This window comes from Ammospiza caudacuta, chromosome 6, assembly GCF_027887145.1.
Source record: "Ammospiza caudacuta isolate bAmmCau1 chromosome 6, bAmmCau1.pri, whole genome shotgun sequence".
In the NCBI taxonomy this organism is placed as follows: Eukaryota; Metazoa; Chordata; class Aves; order Passeriformes; family Passerellidae; genus Ammospiza; species Ammospiza caudacuta.
Genome location: NC_080598.1, coordinates 19,815,219 through 19,834,670, shown reverse-complemented (window position 1 = coordinate 19,834,670; position 19,452 = coordinate 19,815,219). Strand labels below are relative to the sequence as shown.

Sequence of the window (19,452 nt, the reverse complement as noted above, 5' to 3'; positions counted from 1 at the left end):
GACTTCTCTCATACACAGTGACACACTCTTATTTGCCCCATAGCTGACCATTGTGACTCCATCTGTTGATCACATACTGCATCGACTGCACAATTCACCACCAGAGAGAAAAATTATGGTTTTTTTTTACTTAAAAGGAGAGCATCAAGAAGAGATGTGAACCCTAACTTGGTTGAAATTGACTCCAAAAAAGTAAAATTTATTTTTGTAAACACCATAGCAGTGGATTCGACTTTAAAACACAGCAGCCTCAATTTGTACTATTTTAAATTGAAATGCTGAAATCAGAGTAATGTTCAAAATTTAAGGTGGGAAAGGCTGAAGCTACTCTTGTTCACAGAATATGGGACACGATTGGCATAGATGTTAAAATCTAAACTAATTGACTTGGTTTTGGAGAAATGTGATTGCCACACCTAGATATCCTTCCAAATCAGAAGAACCATTCTGTTGCTCTCCTGTACATTTTTACTGTCCTTACAAATTTATAAGGATTGCAGTCTGGGAGGGCTACAGTTACTTTTCTATGTGGCTTAAGCACATGTTCCTGCTCTGCCACTGCTCTTTATAAAACTTACTCTCAAGTTTAATAGCCTGTGACAAAAACTAACCCATAAAACTGAAAACATGGGATTTGGGACAAGAGCCTGGAAGAAAAGGAGGAAAATAATTACAATCTTTCTATGTTTCAAAGCCTGGGTCGAAGTGGCCTAATAAAAACCACACATCCAGCTCTTTGTCACCTCTGGGCTGGTTTCTGTCTGATACAACTGTGCCAGCAGATGCTGATGGGATGGGCAGTGGAAGAAGGGGCTGCAGCTGCCCAAGGCTCGTGCTCAGCAGCTGCCGTGGGCACCCAGTCACTGCCTGCTGGCTTTTGTGTTCCAGAACAGGGAGAAAACACATTTTTCTCCTCCCTTGTCTGGGAAACAGGAAACACATTCTTATAAAGACTCTCCCACATACAGACTGGGCAGGAAAAAGGTGGAGTTTGGCAACATTAACATTTGTTCTTCAAATGCAGACCAGTAATTATTGTAAGGTAAGCGACAGGATGGCTGGGCTTACTAATGTTTACTCACCCTGGTGCTGCTGTTTTCAAATGTATTTATATTTAACGCAGACTTACCCATAAATGTAAAAATCGGTTATTTTTACCTGAGTTTTCAGGTGGTGAGACCCTTGCACAGACTTTATTTTCCTTTACATAAATGTGACAAATGTAAATAAATGCCTTTTTCAATAACTGTACAAGTTCATTCGTTCTTATGAGCCTTATAAAGTGGCTAGACATTTTTATCCATGTTTTACAAAGTATGCTGTTTGAAGCGGAGAATACAGCTCTCTAGAGCACAGGAAAATTCTACACCTCCACTTCAGAAACCATAAATCAGTAGTAATATTGTCTTTAGCTCAGGGAAAAAAAATCATCAGGACAGAAATATGTGTGGGTTTTCTAGGAAGGTCACTCGTTAATAAATCTGTGTTTGAAAGGACAGATCTTGTTGATCAAATATGCATCAGGAACACGTTCAGTAACAGTAAAAGAATTAGTATGAACAGAAAAGAAAGTTCTCCACTAGCAAAAAACACCAAGATGTTGGTTTGACACTATTTATTACAAGCTACCCCCAAAAAAAGGCCTAAAATAGCTTGATTGCATCACATACTAAGTTTGAGATGTTACTCACCTACACAGGAAGCACCTAACATCCAGACTACTGAGTATTACAGTGCTAATCTGGATGGAAATCCACCTCTCTTTTTTCAAAAGTTATAATTCAGCCATTGAGAAATTATTTTATTTAGTGAAAACATTAAATGAACCTGCAAAAAAATCTGATTACTTTCAGTTCCTACACACGTACCTAAACTTGTGCTTGTCAAGGTCAGACTCAACTGCCTTTTAGAGCTTACAAAAAAATAGTTGTTGTTGTTTTTTTAAGTAACCCTAAGTACAGTGTCTTGAGCATATTACAAAACACCGCACTTAACCCCATAAAATTATTTAAATATGTAGTCTGCATAATACCTCTGTGAGCCATCACTCATTACAAAAATCCTCTCACAAGCTCCATGAAATCAAATTATAATGAAAAAATGATTAAATGCCCCAGAGAAAATGCCTTGTTACTGTATCTTGAATACATCCATAATTAAAACTGACTGAGAAGGCAAACACTTGTCTTGAAAAATAATGTGTTCAACACCTTTGAGCAATGTAGCTGCATGACAGCTGTGAAATAAAGCACCCAAACCAATAAACCCAAGAGGCACAGAGGCAGCAGCAGTGGTGCTGCTTCGCCCTCCCATTCAGCAGGAGCCTCTTGCCAATGCCTGAGATTCCCAATCCTTAGCACCCAGTGGCATCACTGTTGTTCTCGCCCACGTGGATGAAGTGAAAGAACTCCCATCTTCTTTTAGCTAAGCTGGCAGCACTAAGCACAGTGATGGTGTGTGCTGCATTGTTGGCAGGACACAGCCCTGGGAATTGGAGACTTTTAAAAAGTCATTAGCAGGTTTTGGTTTTGCTTTTTCTTCCTTAGTTTAAAGGGGGGGCCATATTCAAGTCCCCTCAAGACAGCTACAAGGAAACAAACTTTAATTTACATCATCGTTATTTTAGGTATGGTTTGACAGTGGGCATGGGAAGAAAGCATGCTCCCATTCTCTTTTAATGGAAAGTCTGAACTCACTGAAAAATGCTTTTTAAATGGCTACATTTAATACAATTATTCAGTATTCTTTCACAGCAACAACCCATTAAAAGCCTCCAGTCCTCAAAGCATCTTAGGGGGAAGAAGCAGAAGTAAACTGTCCAGTGCATTTCAAGCTCTTGTATCTGCAATTCACAGTAACTGTATAAAAGCTGACAGTTAATTTATTGCTCCTAGTTATTACTAATGAGCTATAAATTTGGCTGTTATTTGGTTCTGGTGTAAAACAGATAATTATATGGCCAGTTTTAGTGGGCACTTCTTACCCAGCATACAACTTTCACTACAAGCTCTAACCACAGTACATACTCCAGAAAGCAGTTTACTTGTAGGGACAGAGGGAGGTGGCAGAGAAGATGCCAAAAATTTTTTAAAAATTAGGCATCTGAAGTGTTTAGCTGTTCCCTGTTCTGGCCCCAGATTGTTAATGGAACATCTTTGCAATACTCAAATCCTAAGGTGAGCACTTCCTACCAACTGAGATTCTGTGTAAGAGCAAGACTTGACAGTTCTCTTGAATTTGTGTGACAACACTGTTTTATATCAAGAGGTGAGACATTCCCATTAAGTAAACACATACACTATGTGGGGATTAAAAAAAAAAAAAGAAAAAAATAAAGGGAGGGAAGAATACACACACACAAGGCCTGCAAGAACACATTCTGGAGTTCTGAATTAAATCTTTGCTTCTGAGAGAGACTTATAAAATATCCATTAAGTTGCTGTTAGCTACATGTAGATAAGCTGTGAGAATGAACATATATTCCTATAGGTTGTTCTTTGATTTAAATATTTCCAAAAGTTGGGAGACAAACTGATCAGGCTACTTTTAAGAATATATATCAAAATGAGCATACTTCTGTGCCACAGCCTGAGTCTTAATCACTTTTTCATATTAAAAAAACAAAACAAAAACTTTTCTAATATGACACTAAAGTATCAACTGTCAGAGAGTTCTGCAGTTTCAGAACTACATTATAAAATTATTTTACACTATATGCCCAGTGATCTGTATAAATGGCTGACAAAAAGGTTACTCCTCCCAAAAAGTTTGATATTTAATGTAAATACTTATTTTCTGTAAGTCATCTGCAGTATTCACCATGAAGAAGGCCCAGTTCCAAATCCATATTTGGGAATAACACTATTAATATAACACAAATGACTCACAGTGCAAGTTCTAATGAAATCTTTTATTTAGAAGCATTACATTTATAATACTTTCCCCATATAAGGCTTGCAGTTTAAGCCTTTACACATACATTGTAAGCAAATAAAAAAATGCTTAAACTACTTTTGAATGCTCACGCATGCAAAAAAATTTCCAAAGAAAACACATGTGAGATCATAAATCTTGTGTTGTAGGAGAAGTCCTGCGTGCACAGCTAGGCTGAATATAAAGGGCAATGGAATCACAGGATGGTTTGGGTTGGAAGGGACCTTAAAGGTCATCCAGTTCCAACCCCCCTGCAATGGGCAGGGAACCTCCCACTGGACCAGGTTCCTGAGAGCCCCATCCAATCTGGCCTTGAACACTGCCAAGGATGGGGTATCCACAACCTCCCCATAAACTGTTCCAGTGCCTCACCACCTCACAGCAGAGAATTTCCTCTCTTCCAGTTTGAACCCCTTACTACAGTTCCTGGTAAAGCAGCATCCCTCTCCTGCTTCCCTGTAGGCTCCCTTCACATACTGGAAAGCTGCTGTGAATTCTCCACACAACCTTCTCTTCTCCAGGCTGAACAACCTCCAGCTTTCTACAAACTACTATTTTCTACAATTTTCTCAACCTGAATAGTTTAAATAGTTTAAAGGGGGAAAAAAACCCTCCCAACTTTCTATGAAACAACCACCATTCCTGAAGGTGAGTATTTACTCAAAGATCTACAATTACAATTCTAGAAGTGGTTTGGTATTTTGCACTGTATTTCAAACTTAGCAAACATAGAGTAAAGTGGACAGTAGCAGGAGTGCCCAGGATGCATAAATAATGCCAAAATGTCATGGAATTGCTGCAAATGGTAAGCTATAGTCACCACAGGGTGACAGGGAGGCTACTGTCAGTCCTGCTGTTTGCTTTCAAGGCCCTTGCATCCATCATCACCCTCTTTCCCCAGCTTTTGATGGCTCCATAACCTCTCCATACTGTTCCTGCAGTGGAGCCAACAGGAAAACAAATGGGCAGAGCACAGGAGCCAGAGCCTGTAGGAATGAACCTTCCCAGCACAGCAGGGCAGCAGTGGTCAGGAAGAGCCAGAAACCTTTCCTGTGTGTGGGACACGGTGTGAGGCTGGAATCCTGTCCCCATCCTTTGGCAGTGTCACTGTGCAGTTATGGAATGGCAGACATGGGATGCAGGGGAGTGAGTGGGAGACTTGAGCAGTGTGTTCTATAAAGGAAACTTCTGCTGTTTATAGCATGAGAGTATTTGCCACATTTTGCTTGTCCTCAGGGGCTGCTCTCCCTCTACACACCCAGCAGTCAGAGCTGCCTTACACGTCTACATCCAAACACCATCCCTGCATACACTGCAGCAACCCTCCTGCTCCAAAAAGCAGCAAAATAAGGCATTCTGTGACATATAAGAAGCCATCTCACTTTGTAACTGAGGCACAGGAATGAAGATCACTGTCAGCTTCAGAAAGTGTAGGGGTAAAGCTGTAACTAAGTTACAAATGATGAGAGGGCTACAGCTGACCAAGGAAGTACTAAGATAGCAGGCAGAGCTCAGCCAGGAGGGCTGGCATTTTGTACCTTGGCTTGAATTTTCTGATACAGCCATAAAGCATTCTAAAGATTACTCTCCAAAAATGGATTCCCAATCAAAAAAAAACCTTGGAGTGGATAATCTACGTTTTTGGCCCTAATCTGATACATTTGTGCTGTGCTTTCCAAGGATAACAGTCTGTACTGCTACCCTTAGATTTCCCCTTTTTTTCATGACAGAAAATGTGGTAATTTGGGAGGACTGTAAAGAAGTTCAAACAGCTGTTTCTCTTCAGATAAGATATTTGGGTGTTCATACTACCTCCATCTGCCAGACGAGCTATTCCAGCGAGCTTTCATGAGCTGTTTGTCACATCCTTCAAAGATATTTTTCCTGCAGTTGCAATGAGGCTTAATAAAAAGGCCTTCTGAAGCAGACTTACTATGTTCTTTCCCATTTCTACTTTTTTGGGCAAAACAAACATAAGATACTACTTTCTCTCCTTGGCTTGCTTTACGTCAGTACAAGACGGAAGCACACAAGAAAAACAAATTCTTTTTCAATTTCAGTACTTGGCTCAAAATCAAAAGTCATTAATTTAAAGCAGTGGCTTGGAAAAGAGCAAACATCTTGGGGCCAACAATATTTTTTATTAGTCAGTGAGCATCCATTAATCATTAAGATATTCCAAAGTATTTTGTCCCCATCCAACTTGAATTTGTTTCAAAGCAATGGTTAGTTCTGACTGTGATAAGATATAATCACCTTCATGTACACACAGACCTGAGATGAATGCAGAAAAGAAAATCCCTTCCATGCAGAGTGGAACTCAGAACATTTTTTCCACGGGCCCAGGGCAGTACTGAGCAGAGGGGAGGTGCCCAACTATTTGAACTCTCATGTGAAACACTGATGCAACAACGTCACAAGGTAAACACAGACTTTTTGAGAAAATTGAGCAAGGGCTCCTCAGCAGCACAGGCACTGAGATGCTAAACTGCAAATGCTGCATTTTCAAAGCTTTCACCTCCACCAAATCTCTGAAAGCATGATCTAGTAATGTTCTTTTGACACTTAATGTCCCAGGAAAACATGCCACACAGCAGTTATTCAACAGCGGAGAGTCAGGTAGGGCAATGATGAGAAGATAAAAATTATTTAATTAACATTTAAACGTTTAAAATTGTTGTACACATTTGTTTCAGCAAATAGTCTCTTGCACATGCAGTTCAGTTCCATCACCACAGGTTTGGGATGGCCACTGTGCATGAGTTGCAGAGATTATTGCTCAGATTTAATAGCCAATAATTTGTTGACAAGCTTCTGAACCTGAACTTTCAGACCAAATGTGGTTCACTTGGCCTTGTCAAAACGACCATGACAAGCAGAAGAGAATCACCACGTGGCTCTCTGGTCAGGGTCATCAGAAAGGCCAGTGTGGGTGCAATTTTCACCCTGTAGGCTGTAGGTCAGAATTCCCTATGCTATTGGAAGGGAAGGCAGCAAGCTGCCAGCTGTCACTTGTACAGCTGGACAATCTACTGAGCACTGCAGCAAAGCCTTCCTGCAGAGGGCATGGCCTTTGTGCAGGGACACCAGGAGGACACAGCTCTGTGTGACCACTGTGAAGCTTATACGAATGCACAGGCCTGTACACAGGAAATTTGACTTGGGACCAAAGTTCAAGCTGTGTTGAGGTCATATCTTGTGAAATGCATACTTGGATTTATACCCTTCCTTAAACTCAAGTCATTAGGAGAAAAAGGGGGAAATAAATGTGTAGTAAACAATATTTGTTATTTGACACCCTAACAGCCTGCAAAGACTTATACAGAGCATCATTAATTCCAAATGATAAAGGGTCAAGAGAAGACAAAAGAAAAAATAGCGATTGCAAAGAGAAAAAAAATTGATGCTGCAATGCTTACAGTGCCAGTGCATTTTTCAGTGTCACTGTGTCACAACACAGCACCAAGCAAATAAAGGAATATCTCCCAAGCTAAGATGACCTTCAAAAGAGATCATTTATACAAAGAAACTTTGCAATGCAAAGAAATACAATCAGCACAGGGCAGGATAGCACACAACAGCAAAGCTGACTTAACAACATGGCTAAAGAGATGCTGGCAGGTAAGATTTCTACCTCGGTCTCAGCAAGATAAAGTGGGTCTTCTAACTCAGTGTCCTCTGATGAATCTCAGCACCAGATCCCTCTCTCTCCACAAGCCTAACAATTACCCATTTCAACAAGCAAGAGCAAACATGCCCATGTCCAGTGAGACCTGCTCACAGAATACCTATAAATCACTGCTTCTAAGTGAAACTCTGGATTTTAGTTGTGTTTCCTGTTTATGTTTCCTTTACTGAATCCTGTACAGTGTCAAATGAGGTGCAATGAAACAGCAGAAAAGCGAGGCAGGGGAGGCTTTTTGCTGTATTAGGTTGGAAAATATCCTCAAGTATCTTAGCTCCCCTTGCAATCTCCCCCTTTATGAGTTTACAACTGCAATCAGAGCCTGAGCAAATCATATCCAATGAAAAAAAATTATTATGATGATGACTTTAGCTACAACATCCTTGTTTACTACTCCCTGTATTCTTGTTTAGCTTTGGGGACAGTTTTGGGGTCTTTTCAGTTTTTTGTTTGTTTGTTTCAGGTTTTTTGTTTGGTTTGCTGTTGTTTTGTTTTAGAATTTTTTTGTGCGTGTGTTTTTAATTCTTTTTTTGGTTTGTTTTTTATGATAAAGTTTCATGCATGGCAGTGTAAAAAGCACTCCCACAGTAACTATCTGCCCTCCAACACTCCACCCCAATGAGCTCCCCTCTCCTCAAGTGACCTGCACAACAGGGTACCTCCCCACCTGACAAGTGGAACATGCTGTCCCAAACAAAAACCCTTCAAGATCAAAACAAGCTTTTCTGCTGACATGGCAAAAGTTTAGGCTAAACAGGAAAACATACTTGAAGCTCTTTTTCCATTACCTTGCATTATTAAACCATCTAGGCAAGAGATAAACATAAAAGGAATTTCTTTAATTAGATAAATCAACTCCTCAGCATCTGTTGTTTAATAAAGTAAAGCAGATCAGCATGTTAGAATCAGATAATATTGAAGTCTCCCACAAACTCACAGCTGAAGCTGCTTCTTCATGCAAGCATTTGGGTGCCTCTGGTTTTACTCACTGTAATACAACACTTCCAGTTAAATGCTCACTGTAAAATGTAATGCCAGGTACACACTGGGCCACAACAAGTGAAATTCCTTACGAAGATTATGCATCACCTTGCAAGTTACAACAAGGCACAACAGATGCACAGGGCGATCTTGCACAATACATTTCCCTGAAGTCCTATACCATGCATTTTTAATAAAACTCAAATCAATGAAAGATTGTACTTCTTGTAACTAAAGTCTGAAAAAAATAATTTAAAATAAACAATATCCATTGCCTTTTGCTTTTCAGCATCATTTCTTAATTGTCTCTCTAAGATAATCTCTCAAAGGTCACAAACATCTGCAAAAAAGCCAAGTTAACTAGAATATATTCTTAGCCTCTCTCTACTGCAAACCCAATCCACTGAGGGACAAGTTTATCAGCTTAAAACCAAGCACTGTAAGATAGTAACTTTCAATTATGTTTGATCTTGTATGCAGTTGGATAATGGATAATGTAATTTTTATTACAGTCATTAAAAAATGTTAAGGGTGTGTCACAAAGATGTTAACACCCATCTACTTTGACATTAAGAAAAACCTAATTCAAATCAAATTTTGGATTTTTTAAAAATCAAATGTAAACATACTGTGGCAAAGCAAAAGATCCTTCTAAGCTGCATTGGGCAAACCAGTGCAGGCAAAAACCAGAGCAGTCCAGATGACCAACACTGCCCAAGTATTCCTCACCCATCTGGGCTGGGATCTGCCTCTCCTGTGCAGAGGCTGCCACTGGGCTGCAGCATGGACAGTGAGTCTAAGGCACTGTGGGCTTAGTCTGCATACCTGTACTCTGAAGCACATCCAAAACACATCTGGGCTTTGCAGGAGCTGCACCATGCAGCACTTACCTCAGCACTCACTCATTGCAGAGGGCTAAAGGCAGCTAAGGAAAGTGACACTCCAAGATTAACAACTTTCTTCATTTGTCAAGTCACCTGCCAGCTGCAAGCAAACAGTCACCACTGCACAGTGGAAGTACAAGGCCTCTTCAGACCAGCTAAGCTGTGCTCAGAAATAAAACTTACATCCTATGAAGACACACAAGAATCTGCTTTAATAAAAATCAAACACAATTATTTTTAAAAACCCAATCACCTGAAAATTCTCTCTTTTCAATTTTCATAAAATTCTTTGAACAAGGAATATTTAATTCATTATCATCTTTGCAGTTATGGTGTATTCTGTATTACTGAGAAGATGTAACAGCAATCAGAGAGAAATAAAATCAGTACTTTTAAAACCATAAAGCTAGTAAAGTAACTCAGAGCAGTAGTTTCAAGTAGCAAAAACTTCAACTAATTTTTCAGACTGGTGAAATTTAAAGTAATTTGCATTCCACATCAGGGAGCATCACATTTAATAAGTCTAGCTCTTTTTTGTACTAAAAGCTGGAAAATATTTAAAATAATTACTACAGGCACTTCTTCAGGAATCACAGAGTTCCTAATGTTTTATGGCTTTACTGAGCGGATCCATCTCATTTTACCATATGGACAACTCCAACCTGCCCCCACCAAATGCACGCACTATAAAAGCAAACCTAACAAGATGCAGAAGAAAACAAAGCTAAATAAGCTGCACATTTCCTACTCTGTGATCCTCTGTTCTTTGTGAGACAAAAGACATGGCCATTATTTCATGTACCCCGTCACTGGAGAGGGAAATAAAGGCTTCTGTTTTCACGTGGTTTAATGATGAAGTTTCAAAAGAGGATGCAGGCTGTTTCTTACCCGTTCAGCGTGTATGACCCATTCCTCCTGAGTCTCATACTTGCAGATAAGAATCTTAGGAAAAAGTCCAGAATGAGGTGGTTTGTCCTCTGCAACACCAGAATACAGGCACCTGTTTGGTGGTTGCGCTTTTTGTTCACCAGGGGATTGCTTTCCTGTTTTCCCTGAGTCATCAGTGGGGAACAATGCAAAACCACCACCAGAGCCACTGAGCAGGAAGCCCAGAGGAAACTGCCTGCAGCCAAACAGGAGTCTGGAGGTGTAAAATCTCCCCAAAGCACCTCTCACAAAACCTTGGATCCTGCTAAGGAAAAGCAGCAAAAACTCAGAGGAGTTTTTTATCAAGTACCTAGAGCTCTCCTTGCACACGCAAGAATAAATTTTGTAGAAAGCTGTAGTTTATCAGTGAGCTGCTCTTCTTCTGAATAGCCTGAAAGCAGCTTCAGATCTGTTCCCTCCTGCTCACCAGCCCTGCTGCAACTATTACTCAAGCACTACCCTTGGAGCACAAGGCAACTAAACAAGAAGCGCTAGATAACTAGTACTCAGCATTTTTGTTTGGGGTTGTTTTTTTTTTTTTTCTCCTCCCAGTATCAAGCTAGAAATTACACCTGTGCAAAGGGACATATGATGAGTGGTTAAAATGCTTATTTTCCTTGTAGCAGGTTAAAAACAGGCAGATCTAAATTCACGCTCGAATGCTGCAGGGAAAAATATCCTCTAGCAGTCCAGTGTGGGGCAAGCTGCCCTGCATAAATCACAGCACTGCAGTGCCTCTGATGAGGCTGCTTTCCTCCCCCTCCTGCTCACCCTGATAGCTGTGAACCAAGCAGCTGCACAGCCTGAGTCTACACAATGCAAAAATCACTCCAGGTAGCTGTTGATCATTTACTGCCTGTGAGCAGATCAACAGCGACTTAAGTAATAAATCACACAAGAAATATTTTTATCAATGGATGTTGAAGTGACCATCACTTGTGGCCCAGGTGAAACTGCTTTAGGATATGGGAAAACTGCACACTAGACAAATATAAAGATTAAATATTCACTACCTAAAAAGCAGAAGCAATCAATCCCATAGAACTCTGGCCCAAGTAAAATGTTATTCTTATTCTCGAGCCATTTGAATGGCTCAAATGTCTAAAGACAGTATGCTTGTCAAGCTGCATTTTTATCTGAAGTTGTTTAATAGCTATAGAAAACCAGCCTAAAAAAAGGAGAATTACTTTAATTCTTTATAGGTGCCTCAGATTATACAGCTAGGTGTAACCAAGAATACCTGTAAAGGGACTATAGATCACAAATGTTGAGAGAAAAAGTTACACTGAATTATAGGCTGAAGATATCAATGTGGTCCTGCTGATAAAAGGCAATGAGACTGAGCTGTACAAACATGCTGCATCTACAGGACAAATTCTCAGCATCTGGCCTAATCTGGAGCACTGTGCTCAACCCATGGCACTCGTTGAAGGCAGGTGTAGAATTAGGTGGAGTTCAGAGAGCATAGAGAACATTATCTGTCTTACAGATGAGAAAACTGAGGGAGAAAAACAACACAACACCTTCCAAGAATGTAAAGAAAACAAAATGTTCTTCCTGCTCTGTCCATCACAAAGGCATTTGAATTAAGCAAGAAACAGAGCGGGTTAGGATTATTTTGCTTGGTATGTGTATTTGGGTTTTAAATATGGGAACAGATCACAGAGCCTGCATTATTGCAGGCCTTTGAGATGACTTTGCTCCAGAGCTGGGGACTGACTGGGTGACTTCTGCAGGTGACTCTCATCCCTACCGTCCTATGATTTGCTCCCAGTTCTAGCTGCTAGAAAAAAAATTTAATTGTGCTGTGTAATCATGACACAAACCAGCTCAAGTCAAACCAGACTAGAGCAAGCTTTAGAATTTCCTCCTCAAAATAAGTCAGAGGGGCCAGCACTCCAAACAGGTCCAGCACATTACAAGCACAGTGGTGGCAGCACTCTGTCTTTATCCTATACATTCTGGGAGAGAATGATACCTCATGTTCTCCTCAGCTTTACAAGGTCCCTACCTCTGTACTGGCTGGCACTATGATTATTCCAGTTGCTATGGTCAGGCCCCACTGTCCCTCAAGATTTTCCTATCACCACAGAACAGCTCGAAGTCAGGTCCCTGCAGGCAGCCAGCTACCCACCAGTGCTGAGTAAAGCACAGACACATTCTTGGAAGCTTATCAAAGTAAACTAGGATGACTTATTTTGCTAATTATTTAGAAAATTAAAAAAATAAAAGTAAAGTTAATAAATCAAATATGCTACATAAAGATCATTTCTAAATGCTCTGCAAACCCATCTCAGATGAAAACTTTTAGTCAATTTTCTTCTTGGAATATAGGATTTTAGAGAGGTCACCTTAAATCCAGGCTCAGAGTAAAATGCAGGCTCTGGTATGTTTGCAGCTTTACTGGAAATAAAAGATACATCTGACAGTATAATTGAATCATATATGACACTGGGCTTTCTTTGGGTATCTACTGATTTGCATTGCAGGTACACCAGCAATATGGAACATGGGAGCTGTCATGAGGTAGTGTCTGATAACTATTACTTAACAGCAATTGACTATTATAAACTGGAGAATCATATTTTTTTTTTTAATAATAATAAAAAGTGACCATTCCACAGATTTTTTTAAAGTGCCTTTCTGGAGACAAAATTTAAGTGATTAATCCATGAATTTTATGAGCATTTTGCTTTCACTGGCTACCTAATTTTTTAAAAATTAATTTCAGAATTCTGCTGCTGAAAGCAGATGCTGGTTTTTTTTGGTAAAAAAACAGTGGGGCTTGTCCTTCTGCAGAAGGACATAAATTCCTTTTTTTATTTTTCACTCCCCCATTCTCTTTCAGGATTACAGCAGCACTAGGGTATGTGTTCTTTAACATCTCCATCTGAAAACTATTATAGGAAACCAGCAACTAAATATAAACTGTCCAATCAGTGCCGGAGTCAGCCACATCGATGCTGGGATCCCAAAATGCTATCATGGACAAAAGAACTTACCACAGGAACACAGCTAAGCCTATGTGCCAACACAACCACTTCAGAAACAATGAATTCCTGCTTGAGAGAGCTCATCTGCAGAAATGTGTTTTGTTCACAGAGATTAAAAAAACCCTTATTTTCAGTCAACATAAAGATGATAAACTCGCTAAATAGGCAACTCCATGGTGAGGCAATGTGCTACAGACATTATCTCCTACAGTATTTCAATTAGCTGCACCTAAAGAAATCCTCTCCTCTCTCCCTACACGTAGGCATTCCAGAGACCATACACAAGCTGAATCATCCTCACTGTGGTGAAGGCACTTGGGAGAAGGGAAAACATCTTTATGTCTCCTTAAGATCCCTTCTGACAAATAAAGTGTTTGTACAGCCCACTTCGCTTTCATTCCCTTTCCCAAGCAGAATCCATAAACTTTAGCATGGATTTTTTTGTTCACAGGCTAAACATTCATCCAATTACTGCTCTGCTTCCAAGGGGAATTTCAACAGCACCATTTGGCCTAGTTATTCTGGACATTAGCTCAAAGACCAGTTCATTAGATAACATAAATTAGCATGGATGATTTACCATTTTCAACCATGTCCCAGCTACTCTGAGCTCTGAAAACATCATTAAAAGATCTATTTCAATTCCTATTAAATAAATTCCCATTTAATAAGGAAATGTACATGTTAAGTAAAAGGCTGAGTTCAGAAGAGAAAAGCCAGTCCTCCACTACTTGGACAGACTTACAGTACACTCAGAGCTTAATTATTCATCCAGGGAGAACTTTGCATATGAATGAAACATCATTCTACATTTAAAAAGAAATATTCACTAGCAACCTCAGTTTTCTGCATCTGGTCAGGAAAGAGAGGAGACAGAGTGCCCATATGTACCTTATTTGCCAGAGCCAAGGTTTGCACAAGTGTTAAAATGTTACTTCTACAGTATATTTATTATTATTTTATAGGTGTATTGTTTGTCCTCTTTTGAAAATTCTACTTGAATTTGTCTATTTGACTACTGAAGAAACAATTTACTCTCTTTCTCCTGGAAAATACCCACTAACTTAATGCTTAACCTTGTTTTCTACTGTCTTCCATCATAACTTGTATTTAAGGACTGTCCAAGTTAATTCCCAAGATAACCAATGAAGTACTGAATTGTTACAAAGAACAAATTTAAGGCTGCTTTTCTGGGCTGATTATACACTTCCAGCACTACACCAAACAGTGGTCAGCCACGTTCACTTACTTCTACCTAAATACTTACATAATTAAGCCTTAATTTACACTGATATTAGAGGAACAGAGATCTTACACATCACTATCAATTGTTGCTTGATAGGGAATGAAAAAGTAAAAGAGGAGAAGCAGAACAGGAAATCTGACTCTAAGACAGCTAGATGTAAATGTTATCCCCAAATTCTTCTGATTCATTTGGCACGTGAAGATAGTGCTGCCTCAGCTTCAGAGCTGAAGAGATTTCTTTGCCAAACTTGTAAAGAAATCCCATTACACTGGAGATTTTGGCTTAGTATTGAAAAGAAAGCAAGCAAAAAGCCCTGTATGAGGACACTACAATGATCAATATACAAATAAAAGCTGTAATAAATTTCCTATAACCAAAGAGAAAGCCATAACAGGGGAGAAGTCTTTAATCTGCTTTTGAGGACAAGATTTTTGTTTTAGTTTGCTTTTTATAATGAATAAAATAGGCAGTCCTGATTTAAAGCAAAAATGCCAGCAGCACTGAAGGGGTTATTGCAAGCTGTTTATAATAAGCAAAGGAGGACAGTGCTGGAGAAAGTTACAGAGCTGTAATAACAGAGCAGCAATCCGCCTGGAAACGGAAAAGGGTGGGGGAGTGCTTTCTACCGGACCAGGGCAAAAGCCAGGGCTTATAAATTTAGAAAAAAATACACACCCACACAAAGTGTCTCAAGTAAGAGGATAGGGGACGAAGGGAAAAAAAGAAAGGAAAACACACACACCATTTTACAAGGCCTTTATATAAATTTTGCCTAATCATTCTTAGTGGACATCTGCCCATGGCTTAATACAGGAAAGACCAAGCTTTCAGTGTGTGCCAAACTGTCTGAAACACAAACCTCTGGCACACTGCCTGCTTTGATTCCCCACTTGGGGCAGTTTCTGGGAGATGAGCTTGGAGCAAAGGAACACAGACATTGCTCTTTGGAAGGGCCAGCCAAAAGAGTTAACATAATGTGAAGTTTGTTACTGGACTTCACGGTACTCGAGTGCATTCTCCTCAATTTACTTTAAATGATTTTTAGGTTTTAAAAACAGAAGCAGCTGGGCAGAATTCAGCAATTAGTTTTGGTGTTAGAGATAGGTCCTTACACAGGGTTAACAAAACTGCTGTGGCAAAAGAAATGCTTTAGTGGGAGGTGAAGGCTGCCCTGATTCACAGAGATGGGCACGGGGACAGCAGGTATTTATAGAACTCTGGCAAAGGGCTGCAGAGCATGAAGACCCCCATTCAGTTCAGCCTCCAAAACTCTGAGCATCTCAAAGGAAGGCTCATAAAGTTACATAAAAAATAGTAAGAGAAGATTGATGTTCTTGGCAAGAGCAGCAAGCAGGTAATTTAGAGCAGGCACTGCCCCTTCAGCCCAAGAAGAGGAAAGAACTGTATGAGTTACCAACATGCTCCACCCAACCAGTCCCAGGCGGTATAAAAGTCTCTGCTGCAAAATTTAGCTAATGATACAATCCAGGAGAAGTGTGGAAGTACCACAGAGGGAGAACAGGAGAGACATTTCTGAGAAAGAGACTTCAGCTAAAATTAAACATGATCAGGCACATAGAAATCCCTGAAGCCTACAAAACAAGCAGAAAGAAAACTAGTCACATTTTCTATGGCACAACTGGCTTCTTTCCTTTTATCCTTTCCTTTTTCTTTTAATTTAGCCAAGTGGTCTTACACTAAGGTGATAAAAGCTACAAGCAGTATTTCAACTAAAAAAGTTTAAAGCTGGATTGGTTTTGTTAATAATGAAACAGTACTTAGATTCAATATAAAAACCTCATATCCAACAAGCAAAACTTTTCTCTATAGAGAACCCTCAAGAAAGTAAAGTAAGGAAAATTCTTTAAATACTAAAAAAAGGTTGTAATTTTGGTCAAATACAGAACAAGTCATTAAATACAAGAGATATCAGGAAATAAAATGGATAACACATATGTGAGTTTGATAAAACAGATCACATGCCATACATAGGTGAGTAAAACAGGTATACAATATGTGCTCGGTCACTGTAATAGATTTAAATTGAAACAAATTAAAAGTACCAGGTCCTCACACTGAATCTCCTTTTAAACTTGATCATGAGCTTGGTCCTGCACATCCTCCTCAGCACCCTGAGAGATTCATTCATCTCTTCAATTACTACCCTTGCTTCTGCACAGACTCACTGTAGGGATTCTGGAATGCCCCTCTCACTCGAGGGTAAAGGAAATTTACTTCAATCCCAAATTCAGACTGCTGATACAGATGCTTACTGCCAAGTATTATAAACTAAATTATCTATTCAATGAATTCAACATTTACAGCTGTCAATAAGGACAAATCTGGCAGCCAGTAAGTGGTTCTTTTGCAGTTCCTAATTCAGAAGGGTCTGTTGGTAAGGCACACACTGATGAGCTCTCTGCACTTCAGTATGCAGTACAAATCTCAACAAAGGAACACTTCTGCACCCATGAAATATGGCTGGCTTTGACCTAAGGAATTGTGTGTGGGAACTGGGGGTGGGACACACACATTTAGCAAAAACTGTAAAACCAATACATACATTACAGGAAACCAACTATAATCAGAAGTTTTAAGCTAATCTATCAGTTGCTGACTGGTATGAAAAGAAGACAAAAGTGGAAACTTGAGTATATCAGGAATAAATTCTGATCATAAAAAATATCATTCTGCATTTATAGAGTCACTTATCAGACATCCTTTATGCTTTACCTTCAGAGAGAAGCAAATTGACTGTCTCAAAAGAAATAAATACAATATTATTTTTGCAGATTATTCTGTACTTCAAATTAATGGACATAATGGAACAGCTTCTCTGAAGTGCTAAGTGAAAAATACTTTGTGTGTCAGGCAAAGGCAGCAACATAAATCATTTGAACACTGGCTTTTTTAGGTGATCCTAACAAAGCCCTTACCAAATTTGACTTTGGCTGCTGTTATTCACATTTGTGCTAGATCCTAAATGTTCAACAAAAAGTCTTTGTAGACAAATCCCAGGCATAAGCCCAGCCATCCATCCTTCAAAGAAAGGCAAGAATACTTCACCCCAGTCAGAGTCTGGACCTCATATTTGACAGCATCAGAACATTAACTAACATTTACATAGCACTTTTGGAAATTTTAACAGCACTCTGGAAAAAAGCCCTCAATCCCTGCAACCTGTGTCAGTGATTGTTAGAGTCATTACAGTGGAAAAACCCAGGAGGAAATGGCTATAAAGTGAAGCAGATGAAAGGAAATCACTTGGAAACAGAATCAGAAAGTCAGAGCTGTTTCTGTCCTCCCCATTACTGAGGATGAGACAACACAGGGCACCATCCACACGCTGCCTTTTCATTGGGTTTGCTCAGGCACAGCAGCGAATGTCAAGTAAACTCTACTGGACTGTCAAGATGAGAGAGCTTCAGGCTATAAAATACTCCCTGATACTTAAACAATTTAGGGCCAGGAATGAAAAATCTGCTACATCTGCCAGTTGGCATCTTCCACTTTGGTATCTCTGTTCCCAAAGTGTAAAGCAGCAGTAACAACACTTTGGGAAACACTTGGGAAGTCAAAATAGAGTCTAGGATTTAGTGGGATGAAGTGACTAATGCAAAGCCAAACATCAAATGAAAGAGTAATGTAATTCAGAAATCTTCAGCTCTCTATTCACACCTCAGTGCCTAGGCCTCCTGCCTTTCAAAATGCCTCTTCCATGAGAGAAGCCGCATTTGAGCTCTCAGCAACTGCCCTTCACTCTCTCATCTGTGGGCACACACAGACCTTCTCAAAACATTATTCCTAAACATGGAACTCAGCTCTCAAGGCAACATGGTAGACAAAGTCTCAAAGATTCTTAGTTTATATGCTACCATTCTCAAGTGGAAAAAAAAATATAATCAAAAATTGTACACCCACTATTAAATTTCATCCAAACTTTGGACAACTGCTGCCTGGCCACGCTTCTGCTTTTACAGACTTCCAGTGACACGTAGTCCCTTGAGTTTACAATGGGAAAACCTACAGTACAAGGCAATCCCCAACTCCTCACATAATGTATCCCTTCCCAGTATGCAGTGTTATATCATAAAAGCATTTAGTCTAGAAAGCTGGTCTTTAATGCCTTCAGAGACATGGCAAAATACTTCTTCAGTAGCAACAGATGAGCAGGGAGAACAAAGTAAACAGTCCTATCTTGGGAATGAAACATCTTCCTCCTGGCAAAAGATGGAGTAATTTAACATTAAAAGCAGGATTTCTAAGCTGCCAGTGGAATTCTCACCCTTTTACTGTGCCATTTTACCTGAAGGATGACTTAAGGGGAGCAAGTAATCTTGAAGACCCAGGTCAGATGAGAACCACCAGTTTTGGCTGAAAACCAAGGAATGACTCAGTTTAAATTTTAAAAACTAAATGCCAAATTAATGAAGTAAAAAAACCTTCATATGGTAGATTAGAGTTGCCTGAAAGCATTTCAGTTTTTAACATCCTTTCATATGGGAGATTCCTGGAAGATTTTAACCATCATCAGTTCAGGCCCACATGCAAATATAATGATCATATTCCTTTTTTTCTTTCAAGCATGACTAAGGATACACATCTCATAGCCCACTCTTTCCCCACAAAAAATCTCTTCCACCTACATATCTTAATTAAGACTGCACTGGTTACACTTCCCTTCTTTACAGATTCCATTTTTACTTCTTCCAAGATTTAAAAGGAATTCTTAGAGTAGAATAATCTGCTTTAACATTTCTAGTTGTATCTACCCATCTATTTCCATCAGAACACAGCTTCATT

General features: G+C 39.5%; 1 protein-coding gene across 2 annotated transcripts in view; it reads right to left on the bottom strand.

Moving 5' to 3' along the window:
- The window catches only part of MOB2 (MOB kinase activator 2), a 108,598-nt gene that overhangs the window by 43,579 nt on the left and 45,567 nt on the right, over positions 1-19,452 (bottom strand). The window contains exon 1 of one of the 2 annotated variants that reach the window (XM_058806641.1): positions 10,372-10,473. The exons of the other annotated variant lie outside the window; for it this stretch is intronic. Within the exon in view, the coding sequence (XP_058662624.1) occupies positions 10,372-10,409 (38 nt within the window). The 5' untranslated portion in view covers positions 10,410-10,473. Of the gene's footprint in view, positions 1-10,371; positions 10,474-19,452 lie in introns of those variants that run through there. 2 annotated transcript variants of the gene reach the window in all.